The sequence below is a fragment of the Peromyscus californicus genome, unplaced genomic scaffold, assembly GCF_007827085.1.
Source record: "Peromyscus californicus insignis strain IS unplaced genomic scaffold, ASM782708v3 Scaffold_21__1_contigs__length_65335640, whole genome shotgun sequence".
NCBI classification, from domain to species: domain Eukaryota; kingdom Metazoa; phylum Chordata; class Mammalia; order Rodentia; family Cricetidae; genus Peromyscus; species Peromyscus californicus.
Window position 1 is genome coordinate 35,160,690 of NW_026294514.1, and position 19,876 is coordinate 35,180,565.

General features: G+C 42.2%; 1 protein-coding gene across 1 annotated transcript in view; it reads right to left on the bottom strand.

Annotated features, from left to right (window-relative positions):
• Col4a4 (collagen type IV alpha 4 chain) overlaps positions 1 to 19,876 on the bottom strand; it is a 116,815-nt gene that overhangs the window by 62,738 nt on the left and 34,201 nt on the right. Inside the window, 12 exon segments of the mRNA XM_052750033.1 lie at positions 523 to 567; positions 1,358 to 1,417; positions 1,679 to 1,732; positions 2,506 to 2,586; positions 4,349 to 4,390; positions 4,594 to 4,629; positions 5,843 to 5,905; positions 7,586 to 7,621; positions 9,272 to 9,340; positions 11,951 to 12,067; positions 12,883 to 12,927; positions 14,600 to 14,734. Of these exon segments, the coding sequence (XP_052605993.1) occupies positions 523 to 567; positions 1,358 to 1,417; positions 1,679 to 1,732; positions 2,506 to 2,586; positions 4,349 to 4,390; positions 4,594 to 4,629; positions 5,843 to 5,905; positions 7,586 to 7,621; positions 9,272 to 9,340; positions 11,951 to 12,067; positions 12,883 to 12,927; positions 14,600 to 14,734 (783 nt within the window).

The following is a 19,876-nucleotide window of genomic DNA, read 5'->3' on the forward strand; positions in this document are numbered from 1 at the left end:
GGTACCTGCACTCACGTGTACATATAACTGTGTATACTTTAAAATAATATAAATACATGTTTAGACATATGATACAATTTAAAATTATGTAAATGCACGTTTAGATAAATTATATAAATACAATGTAAAATACAATATAGTCTATAAAATATAAACATACATTATTTAAATATATAACTAAAATAAAATAAATCTTTTAAAAAAAAACTAAACCCAAAATATGTGGTTGGGGGTGATATGACTCAGTGAACTAAGCTTCTTTCCACAACACCTGAGGTTCAATCTCCAGAACCCATATAGTGGGAAAAGAGAACAGACTTCCTCAAATTATCCTCTGAGCTCCATGCATGCACAGAGTCATACATGTGCACATGCACACACACACACATACACAAACACACACACACAATAAATAAATTTAAAATAAATTTAAGAACTAAAAGAAATCCAATTCTTGTAGCATTCGCACACAACAGTACAACTTAAACATAATTCTTCACCTCTGCTGGGATGTACACTTGCCTTGAATCCTGGAAAACCTGGAGATCCATGGGAACCAGGCTCACCCTAATAATTAAAGAATATCAACAAGCAGAATTCAAACATAAAGCACAATGCTTTTATCTTTATTAACCTTATTGTATTGACATGTAGTTTTGATATGCATTGATATGCAGCAGGATAAAGTGAAATAAACATAAAATGGATTCTATGTACTTATGCCATTTGGCATTCTCCTTGATCCTTACTTAGTCTTATTCAGAATATTCACATCACTGCCCGTGTTTAATTAAGAGTATGTGTACTTTCGCTGTTCCTACTGTTCCAATTTAAATTATTTAGCATAATAATCTACAGCACATTCATTTGCATGGAAATGAATAGTTACTCTGTGCGACTTCAGCAATAAAAATGACACAAAAGTCAATAATGGATCATGCAGTACCAAAACTAGAGTAATCTAAGCCTACTGTAAATTGGCCTCCACCATGATTCCATGGGGCACACCATTACTGACACATGTGAGCTGAGAGAGTGCTTTCTTTCGGGGCACCCTTCCATAGACACCTTAATTTATGAAATGCATTTAAACTAGCCAGCACATGTACCTATCACCCAATGATGAGCCAACAATGAGCCAACAGGAGCAGCCACATCCTGTCTCCCCCCTCCCCCAGCTTTCCAGTCTTGTGCATGCCTACCGTATCAAAACGATATAAATGGATAGGAACACACCCTGCTCTTGCTGTGTGGGGGATAGTTTCTACGTTTTAGCTCACGGGAATACAGGCATAGTCTCATGAGTGTAAGTCTCATGCTTCCAAACTCACTGAGGCTTAGGACTAATGATCCTTACCCGAGGTCCTGGAAACCCGGGAATACCTTTCTCTCCTTTTGTCCCAATACCAGGCTCTCCCTTTAAAAAATGACAAATTAGAAGATTTTAACTGATGACACTTGCTTAATTTGGAAAGCAGCAACACAATGAGAAACAAAGCCAAAAACACTGACAACAGCTTAAAGAGAGAACATCTTTACAATGGAGGTTTATAAGATTATAGTAAGATAATGAGAATTTCCAGTAGTAAGTGCCAGCAGTTAAAATAATGAGAAAGTCACATGAAAAATTAGATGAAAATATTGTCTCACATAAGTAAATGAGAGGAATTTAAATTACCTTGCGTCCTGGAGGTCCTGGAGGTCCAATCATTCCAGGAATTCCTTTTATACCCTAAAAAGTGTGATTGATATACTATGATTACATAGTATTTGCTGAATTCCATATACTTCATAAATCATTTCTTTCAACAACCTGTTTCTCATTAGACTTTTTTTTTTTTAAAGAAAGGAATCAAATTAGCAACTAAGACCGAAGTACATTTATGTCCCTGGTATTATCTGGATGAGTGTGAGAAGCAAAGGGGGCATGGAGGGGAGTTCTGGAACCACACTGCAGGTGCACTGTTGGGAATATAGCTATTGAGAGTACTGGCTTGTTTTGGTAAGGTAGGAGACTTTTTGGCATAATTTAAAAACAACTACAGACTATGCATCTGGCATTAGGAATACTTGTGTTGGTCAGATGAATTACCTGTGGACAGATGAATTACTGTCTTCCCAAAGTCTGTCCGTACCCAGCTCTAGGCATTTGTTAACTTTTCAGCTATCAAAACACGAAGCCCATATCTGACCTTGAAAGGACAACTGGACTCCCCATGATCTTTGCTGTTGGCAATCAGAACAGCACTCTGAGGTCCTGCATTCTCCAGGACTGAGCTCAGCCCACACCCAGTCTGCCGCTCAGCAGCTGAGTGGACCCGAGAACACTGTAAGGCTCTGAGCCGCAGCACTCAACCCCGTATAACGGGACTAGTAAGAGCACCAGCTAATTAAGGCAGCTTTGAGATTCGTGTGATGGTGCACAGTAGCCCAGCCCTGTACCTGTGCCCGAAAGGTTTCCCATTCATGCTTCATGAGGTAACCTAGGAGGTACGTGGGACTTACCTTTTCTCCTTTATAGAGACTCAAATCAGGTGGTTGTATAAACAGGGTGGGTCCAGGAGGACCATGCTGGCCAACTTCACCCTTTAAAAACATTTTAAAAAAATAGAAATTTTATTTTAACATGTTTTAAAGCAAAGAAAACTTTCACTCAGGAATAATATAATGTTTCCAATCCTGTGAGTCCTAGATTTAAAATAAAAATCATGGAAAATGAGTTGTGTGGTACAAAATTTTATTATTGTTTCTTATGAAAATATGGCTTAAAACAAATTTTAAAAATAAAAATAAAGATGATCTATAATGTTACTATCTAAAGACAATCAATTGAAGATGTTTGGTGTAGTGCTTTGTAGTGTTTATTTATGTATGGCATGCACACAATGTGTACAGATATATACACATACATGTCTATTCATATACAAGTGAACAATGTCTTGTTAAATTCAGCCTTACAACTATAATCAAGCTAAATATTATATATCTTTAATTTCATCAGATAAGAGACTGAGACAGAAGAATCACAAATTTGAGGCTAGCATGGACTGCATAGTGTGTCTATGTTTCTCAGAGGTGGTATTTCTTCTTGAAGGATATCATCTCAAGTTAACTGAAAATAGGGTAACTAAGGATCCAGTCTCTGTGCAGATGAGGGAGGTACCAATGAGTTCAGAAGTTAGGGCTACTGTAAGGTTATTTTTCCTTATATCCTGTTAGCTAACAGTGTTGATGTATTTAATTAATTAATTAATGCTGCATACATTTTGTAAACAGAGGACTGAACAAATGCACAAACAGCAGAGGAGTAAGCAATATGTGCTGATAATGATGACCACTCTTATCCTTGTGGTCCAAATGCAACCTATACAGACCACCAAAAAACCTATACACAACCAAAAAAAAAGGGACCTATCCAGTACATCTTCAAAGCTGGGCGATGTTACTATTTTTTTCATATTATAAAAAGTATCATATAGCTATCATAGTCAAACGCATAAAGGAAAACCTGAAGAATAAAGATTCACAAAAGATCTACAATCACATGGCCCAGCAATACTTAGTAACAAACATGGAGGGTGGTGTTTTCATTTTTATTATTGTATTAATTTGTATTTTTTGATAATCTCTCATGTAGCCCGACTGGCCTCAAACTTGTTATGCAGCCAAAACATGGTCCTGAACTCCTATTCCTTCTATATCCGCCTCCACAGTGCTGAGATTACAGGTATGTACCACCTTAACCATCTTTTCCCAGAGAGGTGTGTGTGTGCGTGTGTGTGACAAAATTTCACCTTCTCAAGGGTTGAGATTGCAGGCATGCATCACCATGTCTGAGAGTGATGTCCTTTGGTCTTACTTTTACAAACTTGAGTTTCCAGTTCTGTGACCTGGCCTCATGTTCAATAATATATCATGGCCATTTCCTTCATCGTGAAGTCTTCATATGTTAACCAACCATATTGTAATTTAACTACTCTGGAACTCCATGTCAGCAGGGAACAGATTGGTGTTGCTATGTTAACCCTACCCTGTCATGGAGTTGATGCTCAAGAACTATTTCTCCTGTGTAGTGAAAGAGCAACCTACCCCTGTTGGAAATTCAGGTTAAGTCCAGAGAAGCCGCCACCATACATCAATTTCTTCGAGTACCCTACCCATGAACCTACTTCCTAACCCCAGAATTTATGTTTTCTCAGACCTGTCATTTTACAGCTAAGGGTAAACTAAGTTAGCAAAGAGAAGTTATGAGCTGTAAAGTTCACAGTGAACACAAATGATCACAACAGCCTCTGTTACTAGAGAAGGCACACATCTTAGTCTGCTCTCCTGCACAAGGAATCCTTACCGGCTCTCCCCTTTGCCCTTTTATTCCCACAGCAGGATTCCCCTGAAAGGAAAAGAAAATAGATCTAATTGCTTTTTAGTTTTAAAATGGCAATTAAAAGTGATTAAGACTTCTAGCTGTGTATCTCATTAAGGTTTACTTAAATGGGAAGTCTGATAAAAGGAAAGAGGTGACTGAGACAAATGTCAATGGCCAGTTATCTCACCGAGGGCAGGCTCTGATGATGTATTTTATTCAGCACTTACCTTCAACCCAGGACTCCCAGGATGACCTATAGGTCCCTAAATCAACAGAAAAAAAACTATAATCAGTCATAGGCATCAGAATGTCTTCCTTGGTCACCCCAAGTTGTAATTAGAAAACACTTTTGATTTTAAAATTGTTCATGCCATTGCTCCCATTCTTATGAGGAAGACAAAAATTTGATCTCATAGAAATAAGGACAAAAATAGTGGTTCCTAGAGTCTGGGGAGGCTGGATGGGAAGAAGGGGGTGAAAGAACAGCCAGTCAATGAGAATGAAGATAGTTGAAAGGATTGAGTTCTAGTGGTCTACAGCACAGTGAGGTGACAGTCAACAATAATATATCACACATTACAAAATGTCTACCGAAGAAGATTTTAAATACTTCTAATACAAAGAAATGATGAATGCTACAGATAATGGATGTGCTAACAATCCTGATTGGATCACTGCACATTAAATGCATGTATCCAAATATCATGTTGTACCTCATGAATACATACAGTTGCATATGTGTGTGCAAGTATGTATGTGCTCATGTGTATGTAGTTGCATTCGTATGTAGTGCATGTGGAGACCAGGATCTATCTCAGATGTCATTTCTTATTTTTAGAGTCAGGATCTCCCACTGAAATCTTGGATTCACTAATTAGGCTGGGTCAGCTAGTCAGGGAACCCCGGAGTTCCACCTATATCCGGCTCCCCAGCACTCGGATTAGAAGCATGTGCCACCTTTAAGTCAAGACTCAAGAAGCATGCTTGACTCCTTATGTGAGTTCTGGGGTAAAAATTAAGTCCTCAGGCTCATGTGGAAAACTATCTTTCTAGCTCTATGTGCACAGCAATATGTCATTTTAAAATGAAAATGACAAGCCTGGTGTGATGGTGCATGCCTTTAATTCCAGCACTCTGGAAGCAGAGGCAGGCAGATCTCTGAGTTTGAGGCCAGACTGGTCTACAAAGTGAGTCCCAGGATAGCCAGGATGTTGCACAGAGAAACCTTGTCTTGAAAAAAGAGAGATGAAAGAAAGGAGAGAGAGAGAGAGAGAGAGAGAGAGAGAGAGAGAGAGAGAGAGAGAGAGGGAGGACCACACACAGTGGACTTTTAAACATGGGTGGACTTTTTCTGTGTAGAGAGTGGCTTCTGATGGGGGACCTGTGCATCAAGATGGGTTCCTGCCAATGAGGACGGTTCATCAGCCTGACTCAAGAATGCAGCTTTGCTCTCATTTACTGCTGAGCTATACTTACTGCTGGCCCTGGTGCACCAGCATACCCCATGGGCCCTGTTGATCCTTGTGCACCCCTAGATCCCTAGAGAGAGAGAGAAAGATCCGCATATTTACTGTGAAAACCACAATTATCTCTCACAGAAAGGATAGCATGTAAGCCCTAAAAGATATAAACCTGCACAGCAGTCAGTACCCCACCACCACCACATATGCTCAGTGAGAGCATCTTCAACAGAGATGGGAACAGCATTCCAGTAAGGGTAACACACTCTACAGCAGGGTTCCCTTCAGGTCAAAAGACAACCAACATCTTACCAACAAATCTTGTAATGATAAAAGTCAGAAACAAAAGAACTTCTTAGCTCTTCCTAATTTCAATACAACTTTATACGCATCAAGATGTCTCATCGTATTCATCTTGGGTAACATTCATATTTAAAGGCTTCTTTAGTTCATGCCTATGATTATTTGCCTATGTATCATGTGCCTGCAGAGGTCAGAAGAGGGAGTCTCCTAGAGCAGTGACTGTCAACCTTCCTAGTGCTGTAACCCTTTCTAATACTGTTACTCATGTTGTAGTGACCCCCAATCATAAAATAATTTTCATTGCTACTTCATAACTCTAATTTTTCTACTGTGGTGGATCAGGATATCTGATATACTACCTCCAAAGGGGTCGAGACTCACAGGTTGAGAACCACTGCCCTAGATCTAGAGTTACAGACAGTTGTGAGTCTCCATGTGGGTGCTGGGAACCAAGACCAGGTCCTCTACGAGAGCAGCCAGTGCTCTTAACCACTGAGCCATCTATCCTGTCTCGTATTTAAATATGAATGCACGTGTACTTTTTAAAAATACTCTTGAAATGTGGCCTAGAAGACTAAAGTGAAAAGAAACACTGTCCCCAGCTCAGGGTCAAGATGGTTCAGACATAAGCAATTTTTCTGTCTCAGATAGGTTGCCAACATCATAGCTTATACACTGGCAGCTGGCTGAGGGATGGCTGAGCAGCCCGGAAGGCGGGAGACAGCAGCCCCCTGCTCTACAGTTCACATCACATGACTTATGAGTGTGAAGATCTGCTCTCTTTAGGAGGATGAACTGGCATTTATCTTAACAGTGACATCAACAGGATCTCATTTGCTACATGGAATCAAGCTTCTGTACAGTTAGGGAACTGGCCTGGGAACACAATTCTGTGGATAGCTAGAAGCCGCAAAGCAGAAATACAGGTTAATCACCGGGAGGTAAAACTGCTTTCAGTATCAATCTTGTAAACATTGATAAACTGGAAAGGCTCATATGATCATTGAATCACAAACTACAAGGAGATAAAAGTGGGGCAAAATAGCAAGAAACAGTTATTAATTTAGCAGGCAAAACTGTTACAGAAGTGGAACAAATTCCATCTGCTATATTAATGTAGGAGGCTACACATATATCTATGCTTCTAAAAGTTAATTTCCTAGAGGTCAGTAAATGCCTGATAATGCTAAATGATCATGACCAGACAATGGGGATAAGGGGGATGAGGCAGCTTTCTGAGGTTCAGCAACTGCTTCCTGGTGGGTAAACTAGGGCATCATACATGGACTTAACACCCCCTTCCAGTACTATGAAAGTCTTAATTTTGATAAGGGATCACATTTTTATTCTATACTAGGTGGGTCTCACACATTTTGTGGCTGGTCCTGTTGGACTTAAAATCTAAAGAGCTGTTTGAAGAGAAGAGAGACGCCCATGGTCTTCTTGGGAGACTTACTGGTAAGCCGGGCAGTCCTGGTTCCCCGCGGTCTCCCTGCAATGACAATATTATACTGTTTTACAAGAGGAGGACAGTTTTCTAGGATACAGATGACTCAGAAAGAGAAGTGTAACAAGAATGATCTGCACTAGCTCAGGTAGGCAGCGTGTGCACTTTGTCAGTATTGAGAAAACCACCACAGAAAGGCTCCATAGAGGGGATTTCCTTCATTTTTCTCTCCTTCTACCTCCTGGAGACCAGAACAAGGCTGATGGAGTCAGTGTAGGGTGAAAAGGGCCAAGGAAAAACACCCTGAACCTGACTTCCTGAGATCCCTGAGCATGAAATCCCACCCATCTCTGAGCTGTATCAGGCTACAAAAACCCACCAATCCCAAAACACCCTGGAAAGCTCTGCCCGCCCCACCCCCCAAGAAACTCCATATAAGCTCTGTACCCTGTTCAGTTTGCTGCTGCTTCTCACCATAGAGGCAGTCACCCTCCTGGATTTTTTTTCCTTCCCAATAAATCTCTTGAGTGAGGTTTGTTGTGCAGTGTGACCTTTTCTGGGGAGCGGAGCCCAGCTGTAATAATTTTCACAGGAGCTAGAGTGGAGCAGAACTGTAACATTTTCCCTAGGGAAACCCTCCCCTGCCGGATAGGGAAATGCAGCCCTGCCGGAGCAGAGTTGTTACATTGGAGAAACTTTCCCTGGAGCAGAGCCGCAAGCTGCTACACTTATATCAACTTTGTGGTATTCCTTGGCTCCTGACTGCCAGGATACCTTTCCATTTTAGCTGCAATGCTTACGGTGAAGATAACATAGAAGAAAGATGTAGGTTGTCCTTCTGCTCATCTCACGCTACCGTCTTGATCTAAAAGTCCTGTTTCCTCACAATGTATCTATCTATCTCTGATCTAGTGGCTGTACAGGCCTCGATCTAGAACAGCAGTTCTCAATCTCTGGGTCATGACCCCTCTGGGGTCACATATCAGATAGTTACATTACTGTTCATAACAGTAGCAAAATGTGCAGTTATGAAGTAGCAATAAAAATAATTTTATGGTTGGGGGGGTCACCACAACATGAGGAACTAACTGTATTAAAGGGTCGCAGCCTTAGGGAGGCTGAGAACCACAGCTCTAGAGTGACAGGAAAGGATCCAGGGGAGAGTCTTTCACTGCTGCAGCATCCAGATCTAACACTGGACTTTGTGCTGAGATTTGATTGCTTTGTGCGATGATCAGAGTGTGCGTGCATGCTCCTAGACCCAGGCCCTTTCTAAACTCAAGTTATACTTCAAGTACAATTTCAGATTCTACCCACGTTTTGCTACAGTTATTTCTGTGGGGTTAGTTTCACATTATTGTTCAAGCAAGGCCACCTCAGGGTTCTTAGTACCCTGCGATTCTCAGGTAAGTCCTCAAAAAATGACTACCCAGCTCAAATAACAATAGTAATGAGCCCAAGGAACCCTGAAATGAAAATGCCCTTCTAATTCTGAAGGTGTAGGCAGCAAGGAAGTCTACAGCCATGGAGACTGAGGTCAGCGCCTTCATATGAGAGGAACTGGGCCATCTTGTTCTGTTAGGTTGATGACAAAAATCATCAGTACATTCAGTAATATTTTGTAAGAAATCCCTGCCCGTGCATTTCCTATTGGGAACAAGGTTTTGATAAACCCATGATGACTGTAACACTCACCTGAATACCTTTAACGCCCCCTGAAATGAACACCGACCTTCCTTTTTCTCCATTTTCCCCAGGGTGACCCTGAAAGGGAAAGAGTCACTTAGGAAAAAGTGGATTGCCATTCCAATATTTTCTTTTCTATATGAAATACTAGTCACCAAGAAAAAAAGCACTGTAGCCATCTCCCTGGGGTGGATCTACATCTCCCTGACTTTACCGTTCTAAGGTTTGCATACACGTCTCTCAGGCCCTCGGTTAGGGTCTGTGAAGGAAGTCCCATAGGAAGACCCCTCACTAACGAATAGCTAGTTACTCATTCTGAGGCAGAAAGACTGCACTTTTCTCATAATATAATGCAAGGAAATGGTCTTAAAAATAAGTAGTTTTGCAATTTAATTTATGCCCCCAACATAATTTTTAAGGACATTTACTTGACTCATTTCAGTATTTGTATTCAAAACAGAGCTTACATTCAAAACAGCCTTTGTAAGACTGGCTTGCAAAACAGACAGCATCTTCCACTTTGTGAAGCTGCTAGCTTGTTTAGAGAGTTTTGTTTGTTTGTTTGTTTGTTTGTTTGTTTGTTTGGTTGGTTGGTTGGTTGGTTGGCTGGCTGACTGACTGGCTGGCTGGCTGGCTGGCTGGCTGGCTGGCTGGCTGGCTGGCTGGCTGGCTGGCTGGTTGGTTGGTTGATTGGCTGACTGACTGACAGACTGGCTGATTGGCTGGCTGGCTGGCAGGCTGGTTGGTTGGTTGGTTGGTTGATTAGCTGACTGACTGACTGACTGGATGATTGGCTGGCTAGCTGGCTGGCTGGTTGGTTGGTTGGCTGATTGGCTGGTTTTTGAGACAAGGTGTCATGATGTGGCTATAGCTTATCAGAAACATAGAGATCTGACTGTGTTAACCTCCCAAGTGCTGTGGTTAAAGGCCTATGCCACTATGTCCAACTGTCTAGAGCACTTTTAAATAGTAAATGAAATAGCTCAATGAATTCTACTCTAATTTTTCTATATAACAACTTAATATCCCAGTTAATATCTTATATGCATTAACTTGATTGTCACACAGGATGTCTGCCTTCTTCATATTATCAAGATATCTAAAGGAGTATAACTTTCCAAGTTGATCTCACTCGCAAGAGCAGCTGATTTTGTTTCCAGTGGGAGACCCCCATGGCTTTCTGGTAAGTTCTTGTGGGTTGCAAGAATATATTATAGAGATTCAGCTGTGTATTAAAGCTATACTTTGACTGGCCAAGGGTCTGTCAATAGGCAAGCCATTTATTATGAATATTTGGTGTTATCTAGCTTTTAATATTTCAGTTGTCTTTTGCTATGAAATTCTTGCATGCCCAAATATTCCCACACCATTTGGCAAACAGTTCAGCTCCTCGGACCTGCTGAACGTCTAGGTAACTAACTCCCCCACTGAGCCTAGGAGACAAGATGGTTGGAGATGCAAAGCTTTGTTTCTACATAAATATTAGTACTATTTTTTCATTTCTTCATGTATTTATAAGTGATGGTAAGAGAATTTTTAATGGTTTAACAAAACCCTTAAAAGATCACAAGACAATAGTAACTTTTCCCACCAGTGGCTGAGGCTGCTTTGAGTAGCTTTAGCATTCATGGACAGTTTCACTTTACAGGCAGGGTGGTCAGAAGAACCAAAGGAGAGAATGGAAGAACACTGCTTAACAAAGGGACTACTGTGACATTGCAACACTGTGCTCAGTCCTGCTTGCCATGGTAAAGCAGCCACTGAGAGTCCCTGCTCTCTGAAATGCCTGATTCATTAGAATGATGTCTGGTCCAGCTGGAAGAGCTTGGGACACACGTGTGCATTCATCTCACTGTACTGGACCAGCAAATGGCTGAGACTAGCATAGAGTGCTTTACTGAGAACCTTAACACCCAAGATGAGTTCTGTGTGGTATCAAGAAAGGTGCCAGCCTGGACTTCCTTCTGAGTTCTGTGTTCAGACCAGTACTTCTTCAGTCTGGAGCCCAGGGATGATGAATGAAGGCAAAATGGATGGTTCTGGAAGTTCCAGTAAGAAACCTTTTGGGGGATTTGAGAAGAGCTATTTAAATAGCAAAGGGAAAAGGCTGAAAGGCAGCCATACATAAAAAGTTAACTTTTTCTTAAGGGAAAGCATTTATTTACTTATTAAAACTTTTTTCTCAATTTTTATTTGTTCTTTGAGAATTTCGTATAAGGCGTTTTCTCCCAGGCCAGATTACGTCTGATTTTCACTTAAGTGAAAGAGGTGAGGTGGTGGGTGGTGAGAATAAAGGACTGCCCCTTGCTGAAGCTATATTTAAATACAAATTCACCCTGAAGGGTGGGAATGTAAGTTTTGGTAAACTGCCCCCACTCCTTTTTAAACTATCCAGCCTTTGTGCAGGAACTAGAGATACCTTCATGAAACCAGTTAGAGCACAACCCTTCTTAAAGCCACTCAGTGTCTTCTTGTGGCATGGAAAAGAAAATCTAGTTTACTTCCACAGCCTATGAAGCCCCTCCATTTTCTGGTTCTGCCCGCCTTGCCATCCCCCTCCCCAACCACCCAGTTTGGTTCACCATGCTACAGGCAAAGCCACGTTGACTCTTCCCTAGTACAGCAAGCTGGTTCCCGCAATAGTCTTTTCTCTTAGGGTCACTCTAGGCTGTCCTAATGGTGTCTTACAGGGGGGCCTCTTGGGCCGGGAGCGCCTCTTTCTCCTGGAAACCCTGGATCACCTCTTGAACCACTGAAGCCATCCACACCAGGTTTGCCTCTGGGTCCGGGAGGCCCTGGGTGACCCTGCGGAGGACAAAACTGTGAGCAAAGTATTTCTGCAAGAAAACCCCAACACAAAGGCTGTGCAGCATGGACCCCACATTGCAGAACTTAACGACTCTCTTGCTTACTTGTTTCACTTTGTGAGGCTTCCTAAAAGTGCTATCTAGTAAAATTACAGTTTAAAAATGTACTATGTCTAGGATAAGTTAATTCAGCTTGAGTTATTCTCCAGCTTTGGAGGAGACTCCACTGCACTGTAGAGTTTCCCAAGCCCCACTTTCTTCTTGCACTGGGTTTCTGTACTGTGTGACTCTCAATGCCACTTGCAAAGCTGGGACACACCAGAAAATGAGGCTTCTGTTATGGGCACACATTTCATTCCAGAGCATTGAGCATGACATGGTACCTAGCATCTATTTTGGATATTTTTTCTTTAATATCTTTGAAGGCTTTGTTCTTTGTGTAAAATGTTTTAGTTTGAGGATTTATTGCACAAAATTGAAGAGTAGGCAGTCTTTAAAAAACTTTTGAGCTTATTTTTTTAGGGATTTTGTTTATGAGGGTATTCTCTCTCTCTTTCTCTCTCTCTCTCTCTCTCTCTCTCTCTCTCTCTCTCTCTCTCTCTCTCTCTCTCCCTCTCTCTCTCTCTTTCTTTCCTCCAAAATAGGTTCTCATTATGTAAACCAGGAGGGCCTCAAACTCATAATCCTCCTGCCTCAGTCTCCCAAGACACTCAGATGGCACATGTGTACCATCACACTCTGCTTCACTTTGAAGCTTCTAATGACTGTTTCCTCCTTTCTTAAAACAATGGAGAAAAATGTGGGGACACTTACAGGTACGCCATCCAAACCTGGAAATCCAGGGACACCAGTTGGACCCTATTTCAAAATATAAAACAAAGACATAAAAGTGACTAGATTATTAGGTTGGCAAGTATATTCATTGGAAACTAGGAACAGTTGGTGATCCCAAATCAGAAACCCTTAGCAGTCATTGTCACTTGTTTTTATACTCATTGGTCTAGACCTCAACATTTAAGAAGCATCATTTCACACCGTATGTTGCTGGGAAGGCAATTCGGCAGAACCAACCCAAACTAAATATTCAGCATGCTGTCAAACTCCAGCCCTCAGAATCCTTCCCAGGACAACAGACTCTTAATGTGAACAACAGCAATTGATGGGCTTACATCCCTGCCCTGGCGCTATACCGAAAAAGAATTTCTTCTATGGTTTTACACACAGGATAGCATATTCCATGGTATTTTTCAAGAAATAAATGTAGGTTAAGAAATTAACATAGGATAATCTCTAAGACATATTGTTGCCTGAGAAATGAAAAATTCAGCTTGGTACACGTAATACTTGGTTTGGGTAGTTTGGGAAGCAAACGAACAAAGTCAGTCCTCGGTGTGTGTGCATTTACAGATTGGAGGAATGTTCTAGAAGGGCTTGCCCCTTGGGAGAGGGGCTGAGAAAAGAGCCCTATGTCTTAGTTTTTGACCAGGTGCAGTTATACAGTTTTCATGAGCCTAAGTATTATAGAGAGGTGGGTGGGCCAATTTGTCCTTTAATGAGATAATCTACTTTTCCTTCCCAGAATCCCTACCCACAGTGCAGCGGCTTACCAGGCTTCCGAAGGCAGCTTCACAAAGCTGCCCACTGTCTTAAATTATTCAGAAGAGTGTGAAGTCAGCTTTCTGGATTTCTCTTCTCTAAGCACGTCTCCCCCAACACTTTAGGCTTCCTTACTCTTTTCCTGAAGTTCTCCTGCCTGTCCTTTGGCTGCTCGTCTGTTATGTGCCTCACCTCCATGCTCCAGGCCTCGACGCCTCCATGCCAGCCTCGACTGCATAGGCTTTTTTCCCTTCCCTCCTCTACTCTCCTCCTCCAGGCAGCTGCTGAGATTTACAGCTTGCCTATCCAGGGGAGTTTTCTTTTAAATACTGTAGCACGAATTGTTAGAAGGTCTTACTAATAAAATCAAACCTGAGGCCAGGTATTGGGGTGAATTCTGGAAGATCAGAGAAGCAGAACAAGCCACAGCTACCTCACCTGGCCAACTTCTCAGCTGATCCTGTTTCCTCAGACTGGAAGCTTCTGAGTCCTCATCCAGAATGAATCTCAGTTGAACTGTACTGCTCAAAGCCTAAAAGCTTAACCAGCCAAATGCTTCTAGTTTCTGGTCTTCACGCCTTACATACCTTTCTGCTTTCTGCCCTCACTCCCTGGGATTAAAGGCTCACTTATTGGGATTAAAGGCGTGAGTCATGCCAGGCTATTTCCAATGTGGCCTTGAACTCACAGAGATCCAGAGGGATTTCTACCTCTGGAATGCTAGGATTAAAGGTGTGAGTGCAACCATTTTCTAGCCTTTGTATCTAGTGGCTGTTCTGTCTCTGACCCCATATAAGTTTATTAGGGTGCACAATATTTTGGGGAACACAATACCACCACAAAATACTAATAAGATTGTCCTCAGACTTTTAAACAAACAAATGAATACACAAACCTTGAGCGCTGGAGACTGCTGAGATGTTCACTGACTCACCTTGTCTCCTTTCTCTCCTGCTGCTCCAGGCAGGCCACTGTCACCTCTCAGACCCTTCTCTCCTGGAATCCCAATGGGTCCCGGGGGTCCCAAGGGCCCTATTGGTCCCTGTGGCCCCAGTGGTCCTGGTTGACCCTGAAATAGAAAGGAGAGCAAAAGAAGCCATAGGGTTTGCTCATGTAGGCACTTCCTTGTGAGTGTTAAAAATGATAAGTGGTGCTGGTTACTGTGCAGAAAGGTCATGAGGTACGACAAAACCCAATATCAGAGCGGGGGACAACAAAAGAACCAGGCCTGGGGAAGAAGCATGCATAGAGAGCAGAAAGAGACGGAGCTAGAGATGGTGGGGGGAGGAGAGAGCAGAGAGAAGAAGAGGAGGAGTCTGTGTCCAGCTTTTTAAGGCACAGGTGGGCTTACGGAGCTATGCCATGCATGTGCAGATTGCATGACCAGGCCGCAAGCACTGATGACGTAAGATGCAAGACCCCTTGCTTAGCTCCTGAACTGCGCATATGCGATCATGCAGCTGGAGTGGCGGCAGAATCCTAACAGTGAGTATAGAAAACCCGAACACTAGATTTGAGCAAATTCTAATAGAAACACAAATGACTGGCTAAAATACAAGTAGAAGCTATGGCATTGCCTTTTCAAGCTGATTTTTAAGCTCTGTGATAAATTTGCATTATTGTGTGCATATATACCTGTGTGCATGTATGTGTATGCATGTGTGTATGCATAAAGGGGGACATATATATGTATATATATATATATATGTATGTGTGTGTGTTTGCAGATATAAGCAGATTAAAGCTCTGCTATTGTTTTCCCACTGCCAATTGCGTTTGTAGATCTTGGGATGTCTCATGAATCACAGAGCTAGAAATGCCAAACTCTTACTGCTATCAAGTAAGGAACACAGCAATGAGTGAGGGAGAGAGCACCTGGTCATTTATACACATCAAAGGGATAATGATTTTTCTGTCCTGTAGCTGCTTTTAGCTCATTTCTCCGCCACAGTTTGGATGAAGGCTTTCTATGTTGCATTAGATCCATGCAATCCAGCTCCCTGCAAGTCGGGTGGCTCACAACTGCCTGTAACTTCAGCTCCCGGGGACTCAGTCCCCTCTCTGACCTTTATAGCCATTTGCACTCACATGCACACACATACAGACACACAAATAAATACATTTAAATGAATATTTCATAAGAGGAATTATGAGAACAGGGGTTTTATTTTATTTGTTGTTGTGGGTTAATTCTGTCCATCTCTGTACCCCTTCTGACCACAGGTTCGGCCATCCTGGCCTGTTCACCCATTCACTTCCACTGCCCTCCACCTATGCCCCTCTATAGTTGGTGATTTTGAACTATGAAAAAAAATAATGCTATCAAAACATAATTTTGGAGGGCTGGAGAGATGGCTCAGCGGTTAAGAGTACTGGCTGCTCTTCCAGAGGTCCTGAGTTCAATTCCCAGCAATCACATGGTGGCTCACAACCATCTATAATGGGATCTGGTGTCCTCTTCTGGTGTGCAGGCATACATGCAGGCAAAACACTGTATATATAATAAATAAATGAAATCTTTTTTTTTTTCAAGACAGGGTTTCTCTGTGTAGTTTTGGTGTCGGATCTCACTCTGTAGACCAGGCTGGCCTCGAACTCACAGAGATCCAGCTGGCTCTGCCTCCCGAGTGCTGGAATTAAAGGCATGTGCCACCACTGCTCAGCAAAATCTTTTTTTATTAAAAAAAAAAAAAACTTAATTTTGATTGTAGAAAGATTCAGGTTTGCTTATTTCTTTGTACAATAATTAACCTATGACAACAAAGAGGCTATTTGAATGGACTCAGAAATACAACATCAGCTTGTCCAAATGACAGTTTCAACATTCTGTCCATGTCTAGAGCTGGGTGTGGGTAGAAAGTATATTTGACTCAGTTGTTACATTTGATAACTAGCTTTGCTGTCTTGGGCTACAATTGTGACAGTAGACGGAGAGTTGAGTAATAAGGCTGTCACCAGTGAGTGGGTGTCTGCCACACACTGTGGTGGCAAAGGTGCTCAGCTTGTTTTCCTGCCGTGTCTTAGCACGTGTTAGATCGCGTCAGAGTTTGAAAACACTCCTCAAAATCATTCCAAGTGGAGCTGTGAGGCTCTGTGACTCTTCACACTTTCTAAAATCCTTTAAGAAAAAGATTGTTTATAACCTCTTGCCCGCAACAACACTCTTAGATAACCACATCTTTTAAAAGCGAGCATTTTTAAATTGTTTTATTGCAGTGTGTGTGTGTGTGTGTGTGTCTGTGTGTGTGTGTCTGTGTCTGTGTGTCTGTGCTCGTGGTGTGTATGCATGTACGCACACGTATGCCACAGGAATGTGTGTGGAGGTTGGAGTCAGTTCTCCCATTCTACAGTGTGGGTCCCTGGGATAGAACTCAGATTGTCAGGCCTGATGGTAAATGACTTAACACTGAGCCATGCCACTGCCCCGTAACTGCATTTGATGAACGAATACACTTTGCTTTTGAGACAGAACGTTTGATGAATCTCAAGAGCTATCTTCTCAGATCAGATCTCTTAGATTTTTTTTTTAGAACAAATGGTCTCTGAGATTTACAGGGTCCTTGGAAAAAATATTTCTTGCCAAATGCTATCTGTATAAAACTCGGAGATACCTCAAATCAAAGTGTCAGCCCCATTTTTTTTTTTTTTTGAGTACCTACTCTTGTGTGACACGTGAAGGAAGTACTGTGTGTCAACAATTGGAAGAGTTCCGATAGCCACATATTCCTCTAAAACCAAGGCAATAGACAGGCTTTCCCAACAGACCAGCACATAAGCATGAATGCCAGAATACCTTACCATGAGCCCTTCTACTCAGGAGAGCACCCCATTGGGAATAAGTAACAACTGAGACCCAGTCATTACCACACTTGGATCCTACTTAGATGGTTGTGCTTCAGCCATTCCCAGCCATGCAGAGGAGATGATGGAAAGGCTTAAACTGGGTCCTGGTGAAGGAGCCATCAGCAGTAATGCAAGATGATTCACCACAATATCATTTGCCATAGCAGGAAAAACAGTCATGTGGAAACCCACTAGCCCGAGATAGGGTGAACCCACTGTGTGACTTCTCACAATGAAATGCCCACAGAGACTCCCCCACCTGAGTTACTGAGTACCATGAGAACGTGAAAGATAAGCAGCCGGGAGGGTGGCAGGGATAAAAGTGCAGAGTGCTACAGGCAAGAACGCAGCCCGGGAAGAAAGGAAACCAAATCAGTCAGTCATCTCCATGGACAGCGAGAGGAGCCCCAGACTGGAGGGCAGTTCTCAGTCACCCTGCCTGGTGCTGAGAGAGCCAGGACAGTCCTCCCTGAGGCTGGGGTGTTGACAGAGAGATGCAGATGTGGGCAGCTAAATGCCCCTGAGCAAGTGTGAGTCTGCAGTGAGGGTCAGAGGAGAATGTGCTGACTTGACAGCATTTGCAAACAGCCATCAGAGAGAGCCATGAAGAGCCACCTTGGATGCAGAGAACACAGGGAAGACAGTGATTGAGGACCCGGGCTCAAGGTTCAGTCCCTGTGCTCAAAGCTCAAGGCCATGCTTCTCAGCTGTGTGTCCTTGAGTACATGTTTTCTTCTAAAGAGATATCATTAGCATATATTAATTATACATAATAATGGGCTTCATTGTGGCATTTCTGGACTACATCTTGAACCTCTCTCCTGCTCAGCATCTTCATCTGACAGTAGCTTAGGGCCATAAAAAAAAGAATAAAACCTGTAAAGTTGTTTTAGAGAGTACCTGTCATGATGAATGTTAACCACTGCTATTATGTGCCATTATGACAAATGTGTAGATGACAAAGAGAAGCCCCAGCACAGTCCGTCAGCTGCTCCAACCCTCAAGAGCCAGGACAGAGCCTTTTGCTGACTGTATTTTTACAAATGAAGGCTTCAGGAGTGGTACGTAGGCAATAGTGGGCCAGGGGAGGGGAGACACAAGCCTGGACAATTCACATTCTCCTCCTTGTGCATCTCATAGTCAGCAACTGGGGACCCTTGTAATAAAGATAAATTGCCATTTCAGTGTCCCATCAAGTCACCGATCCAAAGGCATCAGTTCCAGCCTTTACTACCTATCCAGACTGTGCAAATCAAAGTTATATTTTATATGTATGTCCCTTTTTCTTCATGCTTGTCCAGCCTCAACACAATGGCTCCAGTTCATGGAGAATTCCAAAAGACTGGACATTTTAAGAATTCTGATACATACGTATGTGTTACCAAGTAGCAACAATGAAGCAGAGGTATGAGACCTTGACAACATGGGCAAAGTAGATCAGTCTGGAATGGATAGTATGTGCATTTTAGACCACAACCTTAATGGAGTAATGATGACCTCAAATGACTTCCTTACCCTATGTTGATTAATCTTGTGTCTAATATTAACCTTTTAAATGAGATTAGTTAACATATGTTTAAAAGTTCCCTTGTTTATTAAATATGGAAGTCATATTTTATTAAGTTTGAAATGATCTTTTCATCATGCAAGTCATTTGTATGTCAACTCCCCAAATGATCTTCTGTGAATACAGTACTTTACAAGAATGTGTTGTTTAGAGACACAGCCAGATGAATTCTCAAATATAAAAGGGAAACTAAAAAAGAGACAGTCAATTAACTGGCCATAAATCTCTTTAATGCATTTCATTTCAGACATGCAATCCTGAATCCAGGAAGCTAATGGAACTTTGCGAGAAAAAAGGAATGGAAATATTTAACACAGTGCTGAGACTGATAGAATTCCATTTAGTATGCTGTGGAAACATGTCCTGATTAGAGAAAGAACCATAAAAATACTTTTAAAACACAGAGTAGAGCAGGAAAAAAATCTGTTTGTATTAGTGAAGGAAACCAAACCTTCCTCCAGGGTCCCCTCCCCAACTCCTGCCCTTAACATTCACACCAACTTCTGGCCATTTCTGGGAAACTCTTGTGGTTCAAAGCTTTGCATATGCTTCCTGACTCACAAGGGCTCTCCGTTCCTGCCCTGGGTTGACAGTCTAAGTTCCCATGGAAAGATCCCTTCGCCTTGTCTCCCTGACCTTGCCCTTGAGAAAAAGATGCCTCTCTCCTTGAGGCCAAAAGAACACTTTTCACCTGTTTGCACCATCCTCTCTTTACCTGTGACCTCCTCCTAACCCTACCCTTACTGAACCATAAGCTCCTGGAAGACAGAACATAGGTGTGCCCACGGCCATGCTGGTGAG